Raw genomic sequence first — 20,944 nt, 5'->3', positions numbered from 1 at the left:
GCAGGTGCTGCCAGCTTATCCTTGCAGGACACGAACCTGGTCTTGGCCGATGATGCCAGCACATCCTCGACGGGGGCAGATGGTCCAGAGAGCAGCATGAGCATGGTGTTGCCAGTTGCAGTCACAACCAGCAAGCCTGCTGCTGGAAGAGCTGAAGGGAAGGTCGCAGACCCCGTGGTCTCCACCTTGCAGACCGAAGGCTACATGTCTGAACGGGATGGAAGCCAGAAGGGCTTCCACCCCAGGGATGAAGCCTGGAGAGAAAAAAAGAAAAGAAGGACACGTCTTCATCGAGGAAAAGTTCCCATCACCGCAGGACACGTGAAGGTCACCACAGGACAGGAGGGGACAAGACCCAGAAATCATCCTCCCACTGGTCCTCATCTGGCCATGGAAACTCCAAAGTTGACAAAGGACGGGAGGACAGCTCGCAAACTGAGGAACAGCCAGTCCGCCACCAGTTCAGGGACTCTAAGTAAGACATCCAGTAAGATCCTCTCCTTCTTTAGGAGCTTCAGAGTCATTCCTGGTTCAGAAACAAGGCTCACACATGACCATTGAGAGGCAGACAAAGCCCCGGTTGGCTTCCATGTTTAGCACACATTTGCTAAAAGGGGAGAAAAAAACAAGGACATGATAAACACAAAATTCACAATACTGGATTTCTGTAGGGTCAAAACAAGGGAGGGATGGTCTGGGAGGAAAAGCTATTATGCAAAGCGGTATGTCCATGGGAATGTATTATCGTTTCCATTTTATTTTAACGTCTCTGACATCAGGATGATTCTTATACTGCTGTCAGCCAAGTGGCAGTCACTGCCTTAGAAATATCTCAACCAATTTGTTTCACTGTTGTTTTCCTTTCAATATATGCACAAGAGATGGATGACAAAGTCTGAAAGATATCTTTCAAGAACTATAACATAAAGAAACTAAGGGACATAAATACTCACTATCCAGGAACACAAGAAAGGTTTAGATATATTGCTAAGGAATAACAGAATAATCCAAAATGCTCTGTACTGATGAACTATGCAAATTATGTATGCATGTGGAAAGCGATTCTAAAAATAAAAAAAATCATAAATGAGATTATGAAATCTCATTTCATACTGAGATTATGCATTTTTAAATGTCCATCATAAAAAAGTCTTTCCAGTTTAAAAAAAAGTTGTAAATAAATTTCATGAGTCCATGAAAATCATTAAATTGTTAACAACACTTGATGACAGTTGGATTAGAGTAACTGTTGATAACAGTTAACAACCGTCGGATTTGAGAAGAATGCCTCTGAGAACCATGTGTGTTTTTTGTTTTGCGGTTTTTTTTTTTTTGCGGTATGCGGGCCTCTCGCTGCTGTGGCCTCTCCCATTGCGGAGCACAGGCTCCGGACGCACAGGCTCAGCGGCCATGGCTCACGGGCCCAGCGGCTCCACGGCATGTAGGATCTTCCCGGACAGGGACACGAACCCGTGCCCCCTGCATCGGCAGGCGGACTCCCAACCACTGCGCCACCAGGGAAGCCCCATGTGTCTTTGTATGAACCGGGGAGTCATCTGCTAGCCTTGCAATTCTCTGCTCATTCCCTTCTGTGACAACAGGGTCTACTAGGATGGAAGTTGGGTTTCCAGTAAAACTTAGGGACTTTCTCTGCAGAGCAAATTAAGTGGTAGAGGTGGAGGAGGTGAGAAATAAGATACGGATTCTGGGAGGAGTGGTAGCTTGGGAGGATGAGAGGAAGCCCTTCTCAGTTGCTCTGGTGGGTGGCTGGAAAATCCCATCTTGTGATTTCCGATACACAAAGACCAATAGATTGTGGGGATCAATGTGTCCTGGGAGTTACCTCTTGAAGCAGTGGGTCTTGGTAAGAGGAGAGAAAGAGCCATGTTCTCTAAGACCTGAGAGGGGTTTGGGGGAAGCCTTCCGGAAATGTGAGGAGTTACGGGGTAGAGGAGGGAGATAAAGGGGAACTCTTTCCAAAGCCTTTGACTCAGAGCCCCAGATTTTCACTATGCCAGAGGCTGAATCAGCCTACTTAAAACAGCTTCATCTTAGGATTCTGTACCCTTGGCTTTACCTTTTGTCTTTCTTAGCCTGTATTAGGCATTCTCACTCCCTCACCCCAAAGGACTTCTTTAACGTGAACCTAGTTAGTCCACTATGCAGGGCGTTAGCTGAGCAGACCCACAGTTGACACAATTTACACCTCCAGTGCAGTAGTAAAGTGGAGGTGGGGACTTGCCCACCGCAACGTGCCCTGCCTGGCACTTGCTCTGGATTTCCTTTTCTATCTTGACGGTTCATCAAGAGACACATGCACAGATACCTACGTATTTCAAAGCAACAGGCATCTTCTTCTGGAGGGAGACATTAATTTGGGTATCAAGTCAGTACACCCTATCAGATAAAGGCCAATATTTTGGACAGCAATATTCATCACCGTGGTAGCAATTCTGCAGCTGCAAGTGCAATTACGCAATGGATGGTTGATTACAAACTAACCAATGTCCCAAACTTCAAGTCTGGCAACACACATACATACTAGAAAGGGTTTTTTTCCCTACAGCAAAATAAGGTCATTCACAGGATTGTTGAAGATGTGCTACGGTGGGAGGCATATTGAAGGCAGTGTCGTGGCTGGCACAGCAAGCGTGATGTGATGCTGGGGAACACAGCAGGGGCCACGCCATGCAAGGCTTTGAGGTCCATTTAAAGGAGTTTGATTTCTGACCTTGGAGTGATGCAAAGCCATGATATGTTTTCAAGAGGGGAGTGGCCTGATCAAATGTGCACTTTGTGGAGGGTACTGTGGTTTCTGTGAAAAGAAGTATTTGGCTGGGGGGGTTGTTAATATGGGACTTTATGTTACTTCCTATTTGGGGCCACAGGATCTATATAATGAGGAGATTGGAGGGTATGCTTTGAAAGACACCGTTCCATTTGAAATATCCACGTGGGGTGCATTTCTTCAACGAAGGACTTGTGGCCCCAGCTGCTGGGGGTGCATCCCACAGAAAGCCTTCAGCTGGCAGTGAGTTTGGAAATTGCCTGGGTTCCTCACCCAAGGTGCACGGCAAGAAATGATTGATGTGGAGTGTGAAGGTCAGGCCGTCGTAGCCCAACACAGACCCTCTCGGAAGGGTCACTCCAGTTCAAGAGCTCAGCTTCGGGCTTCCCTGGTGGCGCAGTGGTTGGGAGTCTGCCTGCCGACACAGGGGACACGGGTTCGTGCCCCGGTCCGGGAGGGCCCCACATGCCGCGGAGCGGCTGGGCCCGTGAGCCATGGCTCCGGAGCCTGTGCTCCGCAACGAGAGAGGCCACAACAGTGAGAGGCCCGCGTACCGCAAAAAAAAAAAAAAAAAAAAAACAAAAAAACAAGCAGGGGTCAAGGAGGGAAGGATTGGGAGTTTGGGATTAGCAGATACAAACTACAGGATGGATAAACAGCAGGGTCCTACTGTAGAGCACAGAGAACTATATTCAGTATCCTGTGATAAACCATAATGGAAAAGAATAGGAAAAAGAATGTATGTATACAAAAAACTGAATCAGAAATTAACCGAAGAAATTAACACAACACAAATTAACACAACATTGTAAATCAACTATACATCAATAAAAAAGAAGAAGGAAAAGAAAATAAATACAATCCAAGTTTGGGTTACCTTTGTGGGGAGGGAGCATGCAGAAGAGGGGCTGGCAGGGTTCTATTTCTTGCTCTGGGTGGCAGCTACAAGGGTGTTCACTTTCTTGTTACTCATTAAGCTATATTTATGCTTTCTGCACTTTCATGAATGTGTGTTATATTTCACAATAAAAAGTTTCTAAAACTGTAAAAAATATAAATATAAATATAAATATAAACAAAAGTTAGCCTCCTTGAAAAGAGAAAATGGGTGAGAAAATTCTCCATATCCTGGAAATGACAGTACCAGTGGGACTCTGACACGTAGCACTCTTTCTAAGTTCCTGCCAGCACTGTGCTATATACGCTGGGGACACAGAGAACAGCAATTCCCATAGGATGCCTGCCCTTAGCAAGTACACAGTCCACTTCCAGGATTTTATCCCCAGGACATCATTCAGCAGAAGCACGAAGATGACCCCTGCAGGGAGATTTGTAACAACAACAAGACTGGAAACCACCCAGATATTTACAAAAGCAGGAGGGTTTTCTCAACCTTTTGAGTAGAAAGACTATCCAGCCTACCCACACCTATACCCTGGCAGGGTCAGCCTGTTCCCTATGGACATGGTGGTTGGTTTAGGGGGAGGCTGGTGAGCCTGCCCCAAGGGGGTGGGGACTTGGAGGCTCAACAAAGGGGTGTGCGATGTGATGGTGACGGGTCACAAAGGACTTGCGGTATAAATATGGTCGGGCCAAGAGACTCTGGCAGAGTCCTGCAGGGAGGTGACGAGTTGCTTTCGTTCCCTCTCTCTCTCCGAGACTCAATTTGTGGCTGGTGGCTCTGTCTTGAACGAAGAGAGCCATGAGCAGTGAGAGTTTACCTCATTACACGGCCAATAGCTACTGTTCAGTGGGGGTGTTGAGGACCTCCATGGGGGTCCTGCAACGACAACTGTACGAGGGAGGAGAGTATGACATTTTCAAGTACGCTCCCATGTTTGAGAGCGACTTTATCCAGGTCAGCAAGAAAGGAGAACTGATTGACCTAGACAACCGCGTCCGAAGGGTGACTGTGGGTGTCGCATCCACCAGCCCCCTCTTCCCACTACCTGACGTCATGCTGCTGGCCCGAACAACGAAAGTCTGTGAAGAGCATGTCAGATGCGCCGGGATCACCAAGGGGAGAGGTTGCAAGCCCGTGAAGACCCTAGAGCTCACCAGGCTGCTTCCCTTGAAGTTTGTCAAGATCTCCATCCACAACCGTGAGAAACAGCAGCTGTGCCTGAATCTTGCTACCGGCCGGACTTTCTATCTGCAGCTGTGCCCCTCTTCCGATGCACAAAAAGACCTCTTTTCCCATTGGGAAAAGCTTGTCTATATCCTGAGACCACCGGTAGACAGTTACAGCAGTACCCCGATGCTCCAAACTGGAGATGCAGCGACTACAGAGGATGCCAAAATCCTAGTGGGAAGCACCCACAGAGACTCAAGAACACGGGGCAGGGTGCTTTGGGAGAGCAGGGCAAAGCTGGTCCTTCATAGCCTTTGGTGCTCTCTGAGACTCACCTGGGAAATACCTTCTATTGTTGAAAAGGGTCAGGGACAAACGAGCTATCACTATGGGATTCACCACACTGGAGAGGTTCCGAGTGCTTCTCCACCTTGTCCCACAGGGCTGAATTTCAGAGAGACCTTAGGTATCATTATCAGCTGCACTGGTCTCCTCACCAGGGCTGTAATCCCTCCTACAGCATCCTGACTGTCTGGTCTCTTCTTGAACACTTACCCCAGCCCAGGTAGTCTCATCAGTTGTGGAACATCATTCACAGTTAGGAAGTCCTTCCTTCATTGTGTCTCCCCGTGACGCCGACATGCTGATTCAAATCAGCCCAACCCGTGGAGTCACCAAAATGCAGAAGGTGTGCATCCCTTGACCCGGGAACCCCACTTCTAGGAGTCTGTCCTGCAGAGAGAGAAGCACAAGGGTATAAAATTAAAGTGTGTATCATGGAGAACTGTATCAGTGCTTTCCCTGACCCTGGGACTGTTCAAGTAAAATGGAGTGGCCGTTTGAGAGCGGTGCAGTAGATGGGATCTAGCATCCAATGGGAGCTTAGACTGGGTGATCTCAAAGGTTATTCTAAGTATAAGCCCTTGAGTTGCTCAGCTCCAGGATGAGAGAGGAGCAGACAGTTCAGATCTCACTTTCTGTCATCTCTAACTTACCTGATTCTCCTCCCCTTGGCTCAGACCACAGAGCTCCACAGAGAAAGGGATCAGGATGAGGCTGGGCTTCACAAGCTTCGTGACGTGACTGGAGCCACAAAAAGTGCCGAAGGATCAGCAGGAGGAATGACCATGGGCCTGGCGGGAGCCACCATCAAGGATCCAGGAGAAAGCGGATCCGGCGAGGCCACTGCAGGTATCCCCGATGGATCAACTGCAGGCGTGAAAAGCGCCGAAGGATCAGCGGCAGGGTTGCCCATGGGCCTGGCGGGAGCCATTATCCAGGATCCAGGAGAAAGCAGATCCGGCGAGGCCATTGCAGGTACCCACCATGGATCTACTACCGCCGTGAAAAGCGACGAAGGAACAGTGGCAGGAATGGCCATGGGCCTGGCTGGAGCCACGATCAAGGAGCCGCCATCAAGGATCCTGGGGAAAGCGGATCCGGCGAGGCCATTGCAGGTGCCACCACACATCAAGTGCAGCCGTGAAAAGCTCCGAAGAATCAGCGGCAGGGATGACCACGGACCTGGCGGGAGCCACGGTCAAGGATCCAGGAAAAAGCGGATCCGGCGAGGCCACTGCAGGTGCCCCCCTTGGATCAACTGCAGCCGTGAAAAGTGCCGATGGATCAGCGGCAGGGATGACCACGGACCTGGCTGTAGCCACCATCAAGGATCCAAGAGAAAGCGGATTCAGCGAGGCCATTGCAGGTGCCCCCCATGGATCAACTGCAGCCGTGAAAAGCACAGAAGGATCACCGGCAGGGATGACCACGGGCCTGGCGGGAACCACCATCAAAGATTCAGGAGAAAGCGGTTCCGGCGAGGCCATTGCAGGTGCCCCCCTTGGATCAACTGCAGCCGTGAAAAGCGCCGAAGGATCAGCGACAGGGATATCCATCGGCTGGCGGGAGGCACCATCACGGATACAGGAGAAAGCGGTTCCGGCGAGGCCATTGCAGGTGCCCCCCATGTCTCAACTGCAGCCGTGAAAACCGCCGAAGGATCAGCGGCAGGGATGACCACCGGTCTGGCGGGAGCCACCATCAAGGATCCAGGAGAAAGCGGATCCGGTGAGGCCACTGCAGGTGCCCCCCCATGGATCAACTGCAGCCGTGAAATGCATCGAAGGATCAGCGGCAGGGATGTCCATGGGCCTGGCGGGAGCCATTATCAAGGATCCAGGAGAAAGCGGATCCGGCGAGGCCATTGCAGGTGCCCCCCATGGATCAAATGCAGCCGTGAAAAGCGCCGAAGGATCAGCGGCAGGAATGGCCATGGGCCTGGCTGGAGCCACCATCAAGGATCCAGGAGAAAGCGGATCTGGCGAGGCCATTGCAGGTGCCCCCCATGGATCAACTGCAGCCGTGAAAAGCGCCGAAGGATCAGCGGCAGGGTTGACCATGGGCCTGGCGGGAGCCACCATCAAGGATCCAGGAGAAAGCGGATCTGGCGAGGCCATTGCAGGTGCCCCCCATGGATCAACTGCAGCCGTGAAAAGCGCCGAAGGAGCAGCGGCAGGGTTGACCATGGGCCTGGCGGGAGCCACCATCAAGGATCCAGGAGAAAGCGGATCCGGCGAGGACACTGCAGGTGCTGCCAGCTTATCCTTGCAGGACACGAACCTGGTCTTGGCCGATGATGCCAGCACATCCTCGACGGGGGCAGATGGTCCAGAGAGCAGCATGAGCATGGTGTTGCCAGTTGCAGTCACAACCAGCAAGCCTGCTGCTGGAAGAGCTGAAGGGAAGGTCGCAGACCCCGTGGTCTCCACCTTGCAGACCGAAGGCTACATGTCTGAACGGGATGGAAGCCAGAAGGGCTTCCACCCCAGGGATGAAGCCTGGAGAGAAAAAAAGAAAAGAAGGACACGTCTTCATCGAGGAAAAGTTCCCATCACCGCAGGACACGTGAAGGTCACCACAGGACAGGAGGGGACAAGACCCAGAAATCATCCTCCCACTGGTCCTCATCTGGCCATGGAAACTCCAAAGTTGACAAAGGACGGGAGGACAGCTCGCAAACTGAGGAACAGCCAGTCCGCCACCAGTTCAGGGACTCTAAGTAAGACATCCAGTAAGATCCTCTCCTTCTTTAGGAGCTTCAGAGTCATTCCTGGTTCAGAAACAAGGCTCACACATGACCATTGAGAGGCAGACAAAGCCCCGGTTGGCTTCCATGTTTAGCACACATTTGCTAAAAGGGGAGAAAAAAACAAGGACATGATAAACACAAAATTCACAATACTGGATTTCTGTAGGGTCAAAACAAGGGAGGGATGGTCTGGGAGGAAAAGCTATTATGCAAAGCGGTATGTCCATGGGAATGTATTATCGTTTCCATTTTATTTTAACATCTCTGACATCAGGATGATTCTTATACTGCTGTCAGCCAAGTGGCAGTCACTGCCTTAGAAATATCTCAACCAATTTGTTTCACTGTTGTTTTCCTTTCAATATATGCACAAGAGATGGATGACAAAGTCTGAAAGATATCTTTCAAGAACTATAACATAAAGAAACTAAGGGACATAAATACTCACTATCCAGGAACACAAGAAAGGTTTAGATATATTGCTAAGGAATAACAGAATAATCCAAAATGCTCTGTACTGATGAACTATGCAAATTATGTATGCATGTGGAAAGCGATTCTAAAAATAAAAAAAATCATAAATGAGATTATGAAATCTCATTTCATACTGAGATTATGCATTTTTAAATGTCCATCATAAAAAAGTCTTTCCAGTTTAAAAAAAAGTTGTAAATAAATTTCATGAGTCCATGAAAATCATTAAATTGTTAACAACACTTGATAACAGTTGGATTAGAGTAACTGTTGATAACAGTTAACAACCGTCGGATTTGAGAAGAATGCCTCTGAGAACCATGTGTGTTTTTTGTTTTGCGGTTTGTTTTTTTTTTGCGGTATGCGGGCCTCTCGCTGCTGTGGCCTCTCCCATTGCGGAGCACAGGCTCCGGACGCACAGGCTCAGCGGCCATGGCTCACGGGCCCAGCGGCTCCACGGCATGTAGGATCTTCCCGGACAGGGACACGAACCCGTGCCCCCTGCATCGGCAGGCGGACTCCCAACCACTGCGCCACCAGGGAAGCCCCATGTGTCTTTGTATGAACCGGGGAGTCATCTGCTAGCCTTGCAATTCTCTGCTCATTCCCTTCTGTGACAACAGGGTCTACTAGGATGGAAGTTGGGTTTCCAGTAAAACTTAGGGACTTTCTCTGCAGAGCAAATTAAGTGGTAGAGGTGGAGGAGGTGAGAAATAAGATACGGATTCTGGGAGGAGTGGTAGCTTGGGAGGATGAGAGGAAGCCCTTCTCAGTTGCTCTGGTGGGTGGCTGGAAAATCCCATCTTGTGATTTCCGATACACAAAGACCAATAGATTGTGGGGATCAATGTGTCCTGGGAGTTACCTCTTGAAGCAGTGGGTCTTGGTAAGAGGAGAGAAAGAGCCATGTTCTCTAAGACCTGAGAGGGGTTTGGGGGAAGCCTTCCGGAAATGTGAGGAGTTACGGGGTAGAGGAGGGAGATAAAGGGGAACTCTTTCCAAAGCCTTTGACTCAGAGCCCCAGATTTTCACCATGCCAGAGGCTGAATCAGCCTACTTAAAACAGCTTCATCTTAGGATTCTGTACCCTTGGCTTTACCTTTTGTCTTTCTTAGCCTGTATTAGGCATTCTCACTCCCTCACCCCAAAGGACTTCTTTAACGTGAACCTAGTTAGTCCACTATGCAGGGCGTTAGCTGAGCAGACCCACAGTTGACACAATTTACACCTCCAGTGCAGTAGTAAAGTGGAGGTGGGGACTTGCCCACCGCAACGTGCCCTGCCTGGCACTTGCTCTGGATTTCCTTTTCTATCTTGACGGTTCATCAAGAGACACATGCACAGATACCTACGTATTTCAAAGCAACAGGCATCTTCCTCTGGAGGGAGACATCAATTTGGGTATCAAGTCAGTACACCCTATCAGATAAAGGCCAATATTTTGGACAGCAATATTCATCACCGTGGTAGCAATTCTGCAGCTGCAAGTGCAATTACGCAATGGATGGTTGATTACAAACTGACCAATGTCCCAAACTTCAAGTCTGGCAACACACATACATACTAGAAAGGGTTTTTTTCCCTACAGCAAAATAAGGTCATTCACAGGATTGTTGAAGATGTGCTACGGTGGGAGGCATATTGAAGGCAGTGTCGTGGCTGGCACAGCAAGCGTGATGTGATGCTGGGGAACACAGCAGGGGCCACGCCATGCAAGGCTTTGAGGTCCATTTAAAGGAGTTTGATTTCTGACCTTGGAGTGATGCAAAGCCATGATATGTTTTCAAGAGGGGAGTGGCCTGATCAAATGTGCACTTTGTGGAGGGTACTGTGGTTTCTGTGAAAAGAAGTATTTGGCTGGGGGGGTTGTTAATATGGGACTTTATGTTACTTCCTATTTGGGGCCACAGGATCTATATAATGAGGAGATTGGAGGGTATGCTTTGAAAGACACCGTTCCATTTGAAATATCCACGTGGGGTGCATTTCTTCAACGAAGGACTTGTGGCCCCAGCTGCTGGGGGTGCATCCCACAGAAAGCCTTCAGCTGGCAGTGAGTTTGGAAATTGCCTGGGTTCCTCACCCAAGGTGCACGGCAAGAAATGATTGATGTGGAGTGTGAAGGTCAGGCCGTCGTAGCCCAACACAGACCCTCTCGGAAGGGTCACTCCAGTTCAAGAGCTCAGCTTCGGGCTTCCCTGGTGGCGCAGTGGTTGGGAGTCTGCCTGCCGACACAGGGGACACGGGTTCGTGCCCCGGTCCGGGAGGGCCCCACATGCCGCGGAGCGGCTGGGCCCGTGAGCCATGGCTCCGGAGCCTGTGCTCCGCAACGAGAGAGGCCACAACAGTGAGAGGCCCGCGTACCGCAAAAAAAAAAAAAAAAAAAACAAAAAAACAAGCAGGGGTCAAGGAGGGAAGGATTGGGAGTTTGGGATTAGCAGATACAAACTACAGGATGGATAAACAGCAGGGTCCTACTGTAGAGCACAGAGAACTATATTCAGTATCCTGTGATAAACCATAATGGAAAAGAATAGGAAAAAGAATGTATGTATACAAAAAACTGAATCAGAAATTAACCGAAGAAATTAACACAACACAAATTAACACAACATTGTAAATCAACTATACATCAATAAAAAAGAAGAAGGAAAAGAAAATAAATACAATCCAAGTTTGGGTTACCTTTGTGGGGAGGGAGCATGCAGAAGAGGGGCTGGCAGGGTTCTATTTCTTGCTCTGGGTGGCAGCTACAAGGGTGTTCACTTTCTTGTTACTCATTAAGCTATATTTATGCTTTCTGCACTTTCATGAATGTGTGTTATATTTCACAATAAAAAGTTTCTAAAACTGTAAAAAATATAAATATAAATATAAATATAAACAAAAGTTAGCCTCCTTGAAAAGAGAAAATGGGTGAGAAAATTCTCCATATCCTGGAAATGACAGTACCAGTGGGACTCTGACACGTAGCACTCTTTCTAAGTTCCTGCCAGCACTGTGCTATATACGCTGGGGACACAGAGAACAGCAATTCCCATAGGATGCCTGCCCTTAGCAAGTACACAGTCCACTTCCAGGATTTTATCCCCAGGACATCATTCAGCAGAAGCACGAAGATGACCCCTGCAGGGAGATTTGTAACAACAACAAGACTGGAAACCACCCAGATATTTACAAAAGCAGGAGGGTTTTCTCAACCTTTTGAGTAGAAAGACTATCCAGCCTACCCACACCTATACCCTGGCAGGGTCAGCCTGTTCCCTATGGACATGGTGGTTGGTTTAGGGGGAGGCTGGTGAGCCTGCCCCAAGGGGGTGGGGACTTGGAGGCTCAACAAAGGGGTGTGCGATGTGATGGTGACGGGTCACAAAGGACTTGCGGTATAAATATGGTCGGGCCAAGAGACTCTGGCAGAGTCCTGCAGGGAGGTGACGAGTTGCTTTCGTTCCCTCTCTCTCTCCGAGACTCAATTTGTGGCTGGTGGCTCTGTCTTGAACGAAGAGAGCCATGAGCAGTGAGAGTTTACCTCATTACACGGCCAATAGCTACTGTTCAGTGGGGTTGTTGAGGACCTCCATGGGGGTCCTGCAACGACAACTGTACGAGGGAGGAGAGTATGACATTTTCAAGTACGCTCCCATGTTTGAGAGCGACTTTATCCAGGTCAGCAAGAAAGGAGAACTGATTGACCTAGACAACCGCGTCCGAAGGGTGACTGTGGGTGTCGCATCCACCAGCCCCCTCTTCCCACTACCTGACGTCATGCTGCTGGCCCGAACAACGAAAGTCTGTGAAGAGCATGTCAGATGCGCCGGGATCACCAAGGGGAGAGGTTGCAAGCCCGTGAAGACCCTAGAGCTCACCAGGCTGCTTCCCTTGAAGTTTGTCAAGATCTCCATCCACAACCGTGAGAAACAGCAGCTGTGCCTGAATCTTGCTACCGGCCGGACTTTCTATCTGCAGCTGTGCCCCTCTTCCGATGCACAAAAAGACCTCTTTTCCCATTGGGAAAAGCTTGTCTATATCCTGAGACCACCGGTAGACAGTTACAGCAGTACCCCGATGCTCCAAACTGGAGATGCAGCGACTACAGAGGATGCCAAAATCCTAGTGGGAAGCACCCACAGAGACTCAAGAACACGGGGCAGGGTGCTTTGGGAGAGCAGGGCAAAGCTGGTCCTTCATAGCCTTTGGTGCTCTCTGAGACTCACCTGGGAAATACCTTCTATTGTTGAAAAGGGTCAGGGACAAACGAGCTATCACTATGGGATTCACCACACTGGAGAGGTTCCGAGTGCTTCTCCACCTTGTCCCACAGGGCTGAATTTCAGAGAGACCTTAGGTATCATTATCAGCTGCACTGGTCTCCTCACCAGGGCTGTAATCCCTCCTACAGCATCCTGACTGTCTGGTCTCTTCTTGAACACTTACCCCAGCCCAGGTAGTCTCATCAGTTGTGGAACATCATTCACAGTTAGGAAGTCCTTCCTTCATTGTGTCTCCCCGTGACGCCGACATGCTGATTCAAATCAGCCCAACCCGTGGAGTCACCAAAATGCAGAAGGTGTGCATCCCTTGACCCGGGAACCCCACTTCTAGGAGTCTGTCCTGCAGAGAGAGAAGCACAAGGGTATAAAATTAAAGTGTGTATCATGGAGAACTGTATCAGTGCTTTCCCTGACCCTGGGACTGTTCAAGTAAAATGGAGTGGCCGTTTGAGAGCGGTGCAGTAGATGGGATCTAGCATCCAATGGGAGCTTAGACTGGGTGATCTCAAAGGTTATTCTAAGTATAAGCCCTTGAGTTGCTCAGCTCCAGGATGAGAGAGGAGCAGACAGTTCAGATCTCACTTTCTGTCATCTCTAACTTACCTGATTCTCCTCCCCTTGGCTCAGACCACAGAGCTCCACAGAGAAAGGGATCAGGATGAGGCTGGGCTTCACAAGCTTCGTGACGTGACTGGAGCCACAAAAAGTGCCGAAGGATCAGCAGGAGGAATGACCATGGGCCTGGCGGGAGCCACCATCAAGGATCCAGGAGAAAGCGGATCCGGCGAGGCCACTGCAGGTATCCCCGATGGATCAACTGCAGGCGTGAAAAGCGCCGAAGGATCAGCGGCAGGGTTGTCCATGGGCCTGGCGGGAGCCATTATCCAGGATCCAGGAGAAAGCAGATCCGGCGAGGCCATTGCAGGTACCCACCATGGATCTACTACCGCCGTGAAAAGCGACGAAGGAACAGTGGCAGGAATGGCCATGGGCCTGGCTGGAGCCACCATCAAGGAGCCACCATCAAGGATCCTGGAGAAAGCGGATCCGGCGAGGCCATTGCAGGTGCCACCATAGATCAAGTGCAGCCGTGAAAAGCTCCGAAGAATCAGCGGCAGGGATGACCACGGACCTGGCGGGAGCCACGGTCAAGGATCCAGGAAAAAGCGGATCCGGCGAGGCCACTGCAGGTGCCCCCCTTGGATCAACTGCAGCCGTGAAAAGCGCCGATGGATCAGCGGCAGGGATGACCACGGACCTGGCTGTAGCCACCATCAAGGATCCAAGAGAAAGCGGATTCAGCGAGGCCATTGCAGGTGCCCCCCATGTCTCAACTGCAGCCGTGAAAACCGCCGAAGGATCAGCGGCAGGGATGACCACCGGTCTGGCGGGAGCCACCATCAAGGATCCAGGAGAAAGCGGATCCGGTGAGGCCACTGCAGGTGCCCCCCCATGGATCAACTGCAGCCGTGAAATGCATCGAAGGATCAGCGGCAGGGATGTCCATGGGCCTGGCGGGAGCCATTATCAAGGATCCAGGAGAAAGCGGATCCGGCGAGGCCATTGCAGGTGCCCCCCATGGATCAACTGCAGCCGTGAAAAGCGCCGAAGGATCAGCGGCAGGAATGGCCATGGGCCTGGCTGGAGCCACCATCAAGGATCCAGGAGAAAGCGGATCTGGCGAGGCCATTGCAGGTGCCCCCCATGGATCAACTGCAGCCGTGAAAAGCGCCGAAGGATCAGCGGCAGGGTTGACCATGGGCCTGGCGGGAGCCACCATCAAGGATCCAGGAGAAAGCGGATCTGGCGAGGCCATTGCAGGTGCCCCCCATGGATCAACTGCAGCCGTGAAAAGCGCCGAAGGAGCAGCGGCAGGGTTGACCATGGGCCTGGCGGGAGCCACCATCAAGGATCCAGGAGAAAGCGGATCCGGCGAGGACACTGCAGGTGCTGCCAGCTTATCCTTGCAGGACACGAACCTGGTCTTGGCCGATGATGCCAGCACATCCTCGACGGGGGCAGATGGTCCAGAGAGCAGCATGAGCATGGTGTTGCCAGTTGCAGTCACAACCAGCAAGCCTGCTGCTGGAAGAGCTGAAGGGAAGGTCGCAGACCCCGTGGTCTCCACCTTGCAGACCGAAGGCTACATGTCTGAACGGGATGGAAGCCAGAAGGGCTTCCACCCCAGGGATGAAGCCTGGAGAGAAAAAAAGAAAAGAAGGACACGTCTTCATCGAGGAAAAGTTCCCATCACCGCAGGACACGTGAAGGTCACCACAGGACAGGAGGGGACAAGACCCAGAAATCATCCTCCCACTGGTCCTCATCTGGCCATGGAAACTCCAAAGTTGACAAAGGACGGGAGGACAGCTCGCAAACTGAGGAACAGCCAGTCCGCCACCAGTTCAGGGACTCTAAGTAAGACATCCAGTAAGATCCTCTCCTTCTTTAGGAGCTTCAGAGTCATTCCTGGTTCAGAAACAAGGCTCACACATGACCATTGAGAGGCAGACAAAGCCCCGGTTGGCTTCCATGTTTAGCACACATTTGCTAAAAGGGGAGAAAAAAACAAGGACATGATAAACACAAAATTCACAATACTGGATTTCTGTAGGGTCAAAACAAGGGAGGGATGGTCTGGGAGGAAAAGCTATTATGCAAAGCGGTATGTCCATGGGAATGTATTATCGTTTCCATTTTATTTTAACGTCTCTGACATCAGGATGATTCTTATACTGCTGTCAGCCAAGTGGCAGTCACTGCCTTAGAAATATCTCAACCAATTTGTTTCACTGTTGTTTTCCTTTCAATATATGCACAAGAGATGGATGACAAAGTCTGAAAGATATCTTTCAAGAACTATAACATAAAGAAACTAAGGGACATAAATACTCACTATCCAGGAACACAAGAAAGGTTTAGATATATTGCTAAGGAATAACAGAATAATCCAAAATGCTCTGTACTGATGAACTATGCAAATTATGTATGCATGTGGAAAGCGATTCTAAAAATAAAAAAAATCATAAATGAGATTATGAAATCTCATTTCATACTGAGATTATGCATTTTTAAATGTCCATCATAAAAAAGTCTTTCCAGTTTAAAAAAAAGTTGTAAATAAATTTCATGAGTCCATGAAAATCATTAAATTGTTAACAACACTTGATGACAGTTGGATTAGAGTAACTGTTGATAACAGTTAACAACCGTCGGATTTGAGAAGAATGCCTCTGAGAACCATGTGTGTTTTTTGTTTTGCGGTTTTTTTTTTTTTGCGGTATGCGGGCCTCTCGCTGCTGTGGCCTCTCCCATTGCGGAGCACAGGCTCCGGACGCACAGGCTCAGCGGCCATGGCTCACGGGCCCAGCGGCTCCACGGCATGTAGGATCTTCCCGGACAGGGACACGAACCCGTGCCCCCTGCATCGGCAGGCGGACTCCCAACCACTGCGCCACCAGGGAAGCCCCATGTGTCTTTGTATGAACCGGGGAGTCATCTGCTAGCCTTGCAATTCTCTGCTCATTCCCTTCTGTGACAACAGGGTCTACTAGGATGGAAGTTGGGTTTCCAGTAAAACTTAGGGACTTTCTCTGCAGAGCAAATTAAGTGGTAGAGGTGGAGGAGGTGAGAAATAAGATACGGATTCTGGGAGGAGTGGTAGCTTGGGAGGATGAGAGGAAGCCCTTCTCAGTTGCTCTGGTGGGTGGCTGGAAAATCCCATCTTGTGATTTCCGATACACAAAGACCAATAGATTGTGGGGATCAATGTGTCCTGGGAGTTACCTCTTGAAGCAGTGGGTCTTGGTAAGAGGAGAGAAAGAGCCATGTTCTCTAAGACCTGAGAGGGGTTTGGGGGAAGCCTTCCGGAAATGTGAGGAGTTACGGGGTAGAGGAGGGAGATAAAGGGGAACTCTTTCCAAAGCCTTTGACTCAGAGCCCCAGATTTTCACTATGCCAGAGGCTGAATCAGCCTACTTAAAACAGCTTCATCTTAGGATTCTGTACCCTTGGCTTTACCTTTTGTCTTTCTTAGCCTGTATTAGGCATTCTCACTCCCTCACCCCAAAGGACTTCTTTAACGTGAACCTAGTTAGTCCACTATGCAGGGCGTTAGCTGAGCAGACCCACAGTTGACACAATTTACACCTCCAGTGCAGTAGTAAAGTGGAGGTGGGGACTTGCCCACCGCAACGTGCCCTGCCTGGCACTTGCTCTGGATTTCCTTTTCTATCTTGACGGTTCATCAAGAGACACATGCACAGATACCTACGTATTTCAAAGCAACAGGCATCTTCTTCTGGAGGGAGACATCAATTTGGGTATCAAGTCAGTACACCCTATCAGATAAAGGCCAATATTTTGGACAGCAATATTCATCACCGTGGTAGCAATTCTGCAGCTGCAAGTGCAATTACGCAATGGATGGTTGATTACAAACTAACCAATGTCCCAAACTTCAAGTCTGGCAACACACATACATACTAGAAAGGGTTTTTTTCCCTACAGCAAAATAAGGTCATTCACAGGATTGTTGAAGATGTGCTACGGTGGGAGGCATATTGAAGGCAGTGTCGTGGCTGGCACAGCAAGCGTGATGTGATGCTGGGGAACACAGCAGGGGCCACGCCATGCAAGGCTTTGAGGTCCATTTAAAGGAGTTTGATTTCTGACCTTGGAGTGATGCAAAGCCATGATATGTTTTCAAGAGGGGAGTGGCCTGATCAAATGTGCACTTTGTGGAGGGTACTGTGGTTTCTGTGAAAAGAAGTATTTGGCTGGGGGGGTTGTTAATATGGGACTTTATGTTACTTCCTATTTGGGGCCACAGGATCTATATAATGAGGAGATTGGAGGGTATGCTTTGAAAGACACCATTCCATTTGAAATATCCACGTGGGGTGCATTTCTTCAACGAAGGACTTGTGGCCCCAGCTGCTGGGGGTGCATCCCACAGAAAGCCTTCAGCTGGCAGTGAGTTTGGAAATTGCCTGGGTTCCTCACCCAAGGTGCACGGCAAGAAATGATTGATGTGGAGTGTGAAGGTCAGGCCGTCGTAGCCCAACACAGACCCTCTCGGAAGGGTCACTCCAGTTCAAGAGCTCAGCTTCGGGCTTCCCTGGTGGCGCAGTGGTTGGGAGTCTGCCTGCCGACACAGGGGACACGGGTTCGTGCCCCGGTCCGGGAGGGCCCCACATGCCGCGGAGCGGCTGGGCCCGTGAGCCATGGCTCCGGAGCCTGTGCTCCGCAACGAGAGAGGCCACAACAGTGAGAGGCCCGCGTACCGCAAAAAAAAAAAAAAAAAAAAAACAAAAAAACAAGCAGGGGTCAAGGAGGGAAGGATTGGGAGTTTGGGATTAGCAGATACAAACTACAGGATGGATAAACAGCAGGGTCCTACTGTAGAGCACAGAGAACTATATTCAGTATCCTGTGATAAACCATAATGGAAAAGAATAGGAAAAAGAATGTATGTATACAAAAAACTGAATCAGAAATTAACCGAAGAAATTAACACAACACAAATTAACACAACATTGTAAATCAACTATACATCAATAAAAAAGAAGAAGGAAAAGAAAATAAATACAATCCAAGTTTGGGTTACCTTTGTGGGGAGGGAGCATGCAGAAGAGGGGCTGGCAGGGTTCTATTTCTTGCTCTGGGTGGCAGCTACAAGGGTGTTCACTTTCTTGTTACTCATTAAGCTATATTTATGCTTTCTGCACTTTCATGAATGTGTGTTATATTTCACAATAAAAAGTTTCTAAAACTGTAAAAAATATAAATATAAATATAAATATAAACAAAAGTTAGCCTCCTTGAAAAGAGAAAATGGGTGAGAAAATTCTCCATATCCTGGAAATGACAGTACCAGTGGGACTCTGACACGTAGCACTCTTTCTAAGTTCCTGCCAGCACTGTGCTATATACGCTGGGGACACAGAGAACAGCAATTCCCATAGGATGCCTGCCCTTAGCAAGTACACAGTCCACTTCCAGGATTTTATCCCCAGGACATCATTCAGCAGAAGCACGAAGATGACCCCTGCAGGGAGATTTGTAACAACAACAAGACTGGAAACCACCCAGATATTTACAAAAGCAGGAGGGTTTTCTCAACCTTTTGAGTAGAAAGACTATCCAGCCTACCCACACCTATACCCTGGCAGGGTCAGCCTGTTCCCTATGGACATGGTGGTTGGTTTAGGGGGAGGCTGGTGAGCCTGCCCCAAGGGGGTGGGGACTTGGAGGCTCAACAAAGGGGTGTGCGATGTGATGGTGACGGGTCACAAAGGACTTGCGGTATAAATATGGTCGGGCCAAGAGACTCTGGCAGAGTCCTGCAGGGAGGTGACGAGTTGCTTTCGTTCCCTCTCTCTCTCCGAGACTCAATTTGTGGCTGGTGGCTCTGTCTTGAACGAAGAGAGCCATGAGCAGTGAGAGTTTACCTCATTACACGGCCAATAGCTACTGTTCAGTGGGGGTGTTGAGGACCTCCATGGGGGTCCTGCAACGACAACTGTACGAGGGAGGAGAGTATGACATTTTCAAGTACGCTCCCATGTTTGAGAGCGACTTTATCCAGGTCAGCAAGAAAGGAGAACTGATTGACCTAGACAACCGCGTCCGAAGGGTGACTGTGGGTGTCGCATCCACCAGCCCCCTCTTCCCACTACCTGATGTCATGCTGCTGGCCCGAACAACGAAAGTCTGTGAAGAGCATGTCAGATGCGCCGGGATCACCAAGGGGAGAGGTTGCAAGCCCGTGAAGACCCTAGAGCTCACCAGGCTGCTTCCCTTGAAGTTTGTCAAGATCTCCATCCACAACCGTGAGAAACAGCAGCTGTGCCTGAATCTTGCTACCGGCCGGACTTTCTATCTGCAGCTGTGCCCCTCTTCCGATGCACAAAAAGACCTCTTTTCCCATTGGGAAAAGCTTGTCTATATCCTGAGACCACCGGTAGACAGTTACAGCAGTACCCCGATGCTCCAAACTGGAGATGCAGCGACTACAGAGGATGCCAAAATCCTAGTGGGAAGCACCCACAGAGACTCAAGAACACGGGGCAGGGTGCTTTGGGAGAGCAGGGCAAAGCTGGTCCTTCATAGCCTTTGGTGCTCTCTGAGACTCACCTGGGAAATACCTTCTATTGTTGAAAAGGGTCAGGGACAAACGAGCTATCACTATGGGATTCACCACACTGGAGAGGTTCCGAGTGCTTCTCCACCTTGTCCCACAGGGCTGAATTTCAGAGAGACCTTAGGTATCATATCAGCTGCACTGGTCTCCTCACCAGGGCTGTAATCCCTCCTACAGCATCCTGACTGTCTGGTCTCTTCTTGAACACTTACCCCAGCCCAGGTAGTCTCATCAGTTGTGGAACATCATTCACAGTTAGGAAGTCCTTCCTTCACTGTGTCTCCCCGTGACGCCGACATGCTGATTCAAATCAGCCCAACCCGTGGAGTCACCAAAATGCAGAAGGTGTGCATCCCTTGACCCGGGAACCCCACTTCTAGGAGTCTGTCCTGCAGAGAGAGAAGCACAAGGGTATAAAATTAAAGTGTGTATCATGGAGAACTGTATCAGTGCTTTCCCTGACCCTGGGACTGTTCAAGTAAAATGGAGTGGCCGTTTGAGAGCGGTGCAGTAGATGGGATCTAGCATCCAATGGGAGCTTAGACTGGGTGATCTCAAAGGTTATTCTAAGTATAAGCCCTTGAGTTGCTCAGCTCCAGGATGAGAGAGGAGCAGACAGTTCAGATCTCACTTTCTGTCATCTCTAACTTACCTGATTCTCCTCCCCTTGGCTCAGACCACAGAGCTCCACAGAGAAAGGGATCAGGATGAGGCTGGGCTTCACAAGCTTCGTGACGTGACTGGAGCCACAAAAAGTGCCGAAGGATCAGCAGGAGGAATGACCATGGGCCTGGCGGGAGCCACCATCAAGGATCCAGGAGAAAGCGGATCCGGCGAGGCCACTGCAGGTATCCCCGATGGATCAACTGCAGGCGTGAAAAGCGCCGAAGGATCAGCGGCAGGGTTGCCCATGGGCCTGGCGGGAGCCATTATCCAGGATCCAGGAGAAAGCAGATCTGGCGAGGCCATTGCAGGTACCCACCATGGATCTACTACCGCCGTGAAAAGCGACGAAGGAACAGTGGCAGGAATGGCCATGGGCCTGGCTGGAGCCACGATCAAGGAGCCGCCATCAAGGATCCTGGGGAAAGCGGATCCGGCGAGG

At 49.9% G+C, this 20,944-nt stretch overlaps 1 protein-coding gene across 1 annotated transcript; it reads left to right on the top strand.

Annotated features, from left to right (window-relative positions):
* Window positions 1-11,934: 11,934 nt before the first annotated feature.
* LOC308610793 (Golgi-associated RAB2B interactor protein 3-like) lies at window positions 11,935-12,538 on the top strand (the record flags this gene model as incomplete). Its single annotated transcript, XM_081259802.1, has 2 exons — window positions 11,935-12,465; window positions 12,512-12,538. 2 exons carry the CDS (start codon window positions 11,935-11,937, stop codon window positions 12,536-12,538), a joined length of 558 nt encoding a protein of 185 aa, XP_081115928.1.
* Window positions 12,539-20,944: the final 8,406 nt, after the last annotated feature.

The sequence above is a fragment of the Mesoplodon bidens genome (assembly GCF_964165515.1).
Source record: "Mesoplodon bidens genome assembly, contig: HAP1_SCAFFOLD_536, whole genome shotgun sequence".
NCBI classification, from domain to species: Eukaryota; Metazoa; Chordata; class Mammalia; order Artiodactyla; family Ziphiidae; genus Mesoplodon; species Mesoplodon bidens.
This window is presented reverse-complemented; position numbering and strand designations above follow the sequence as displayed.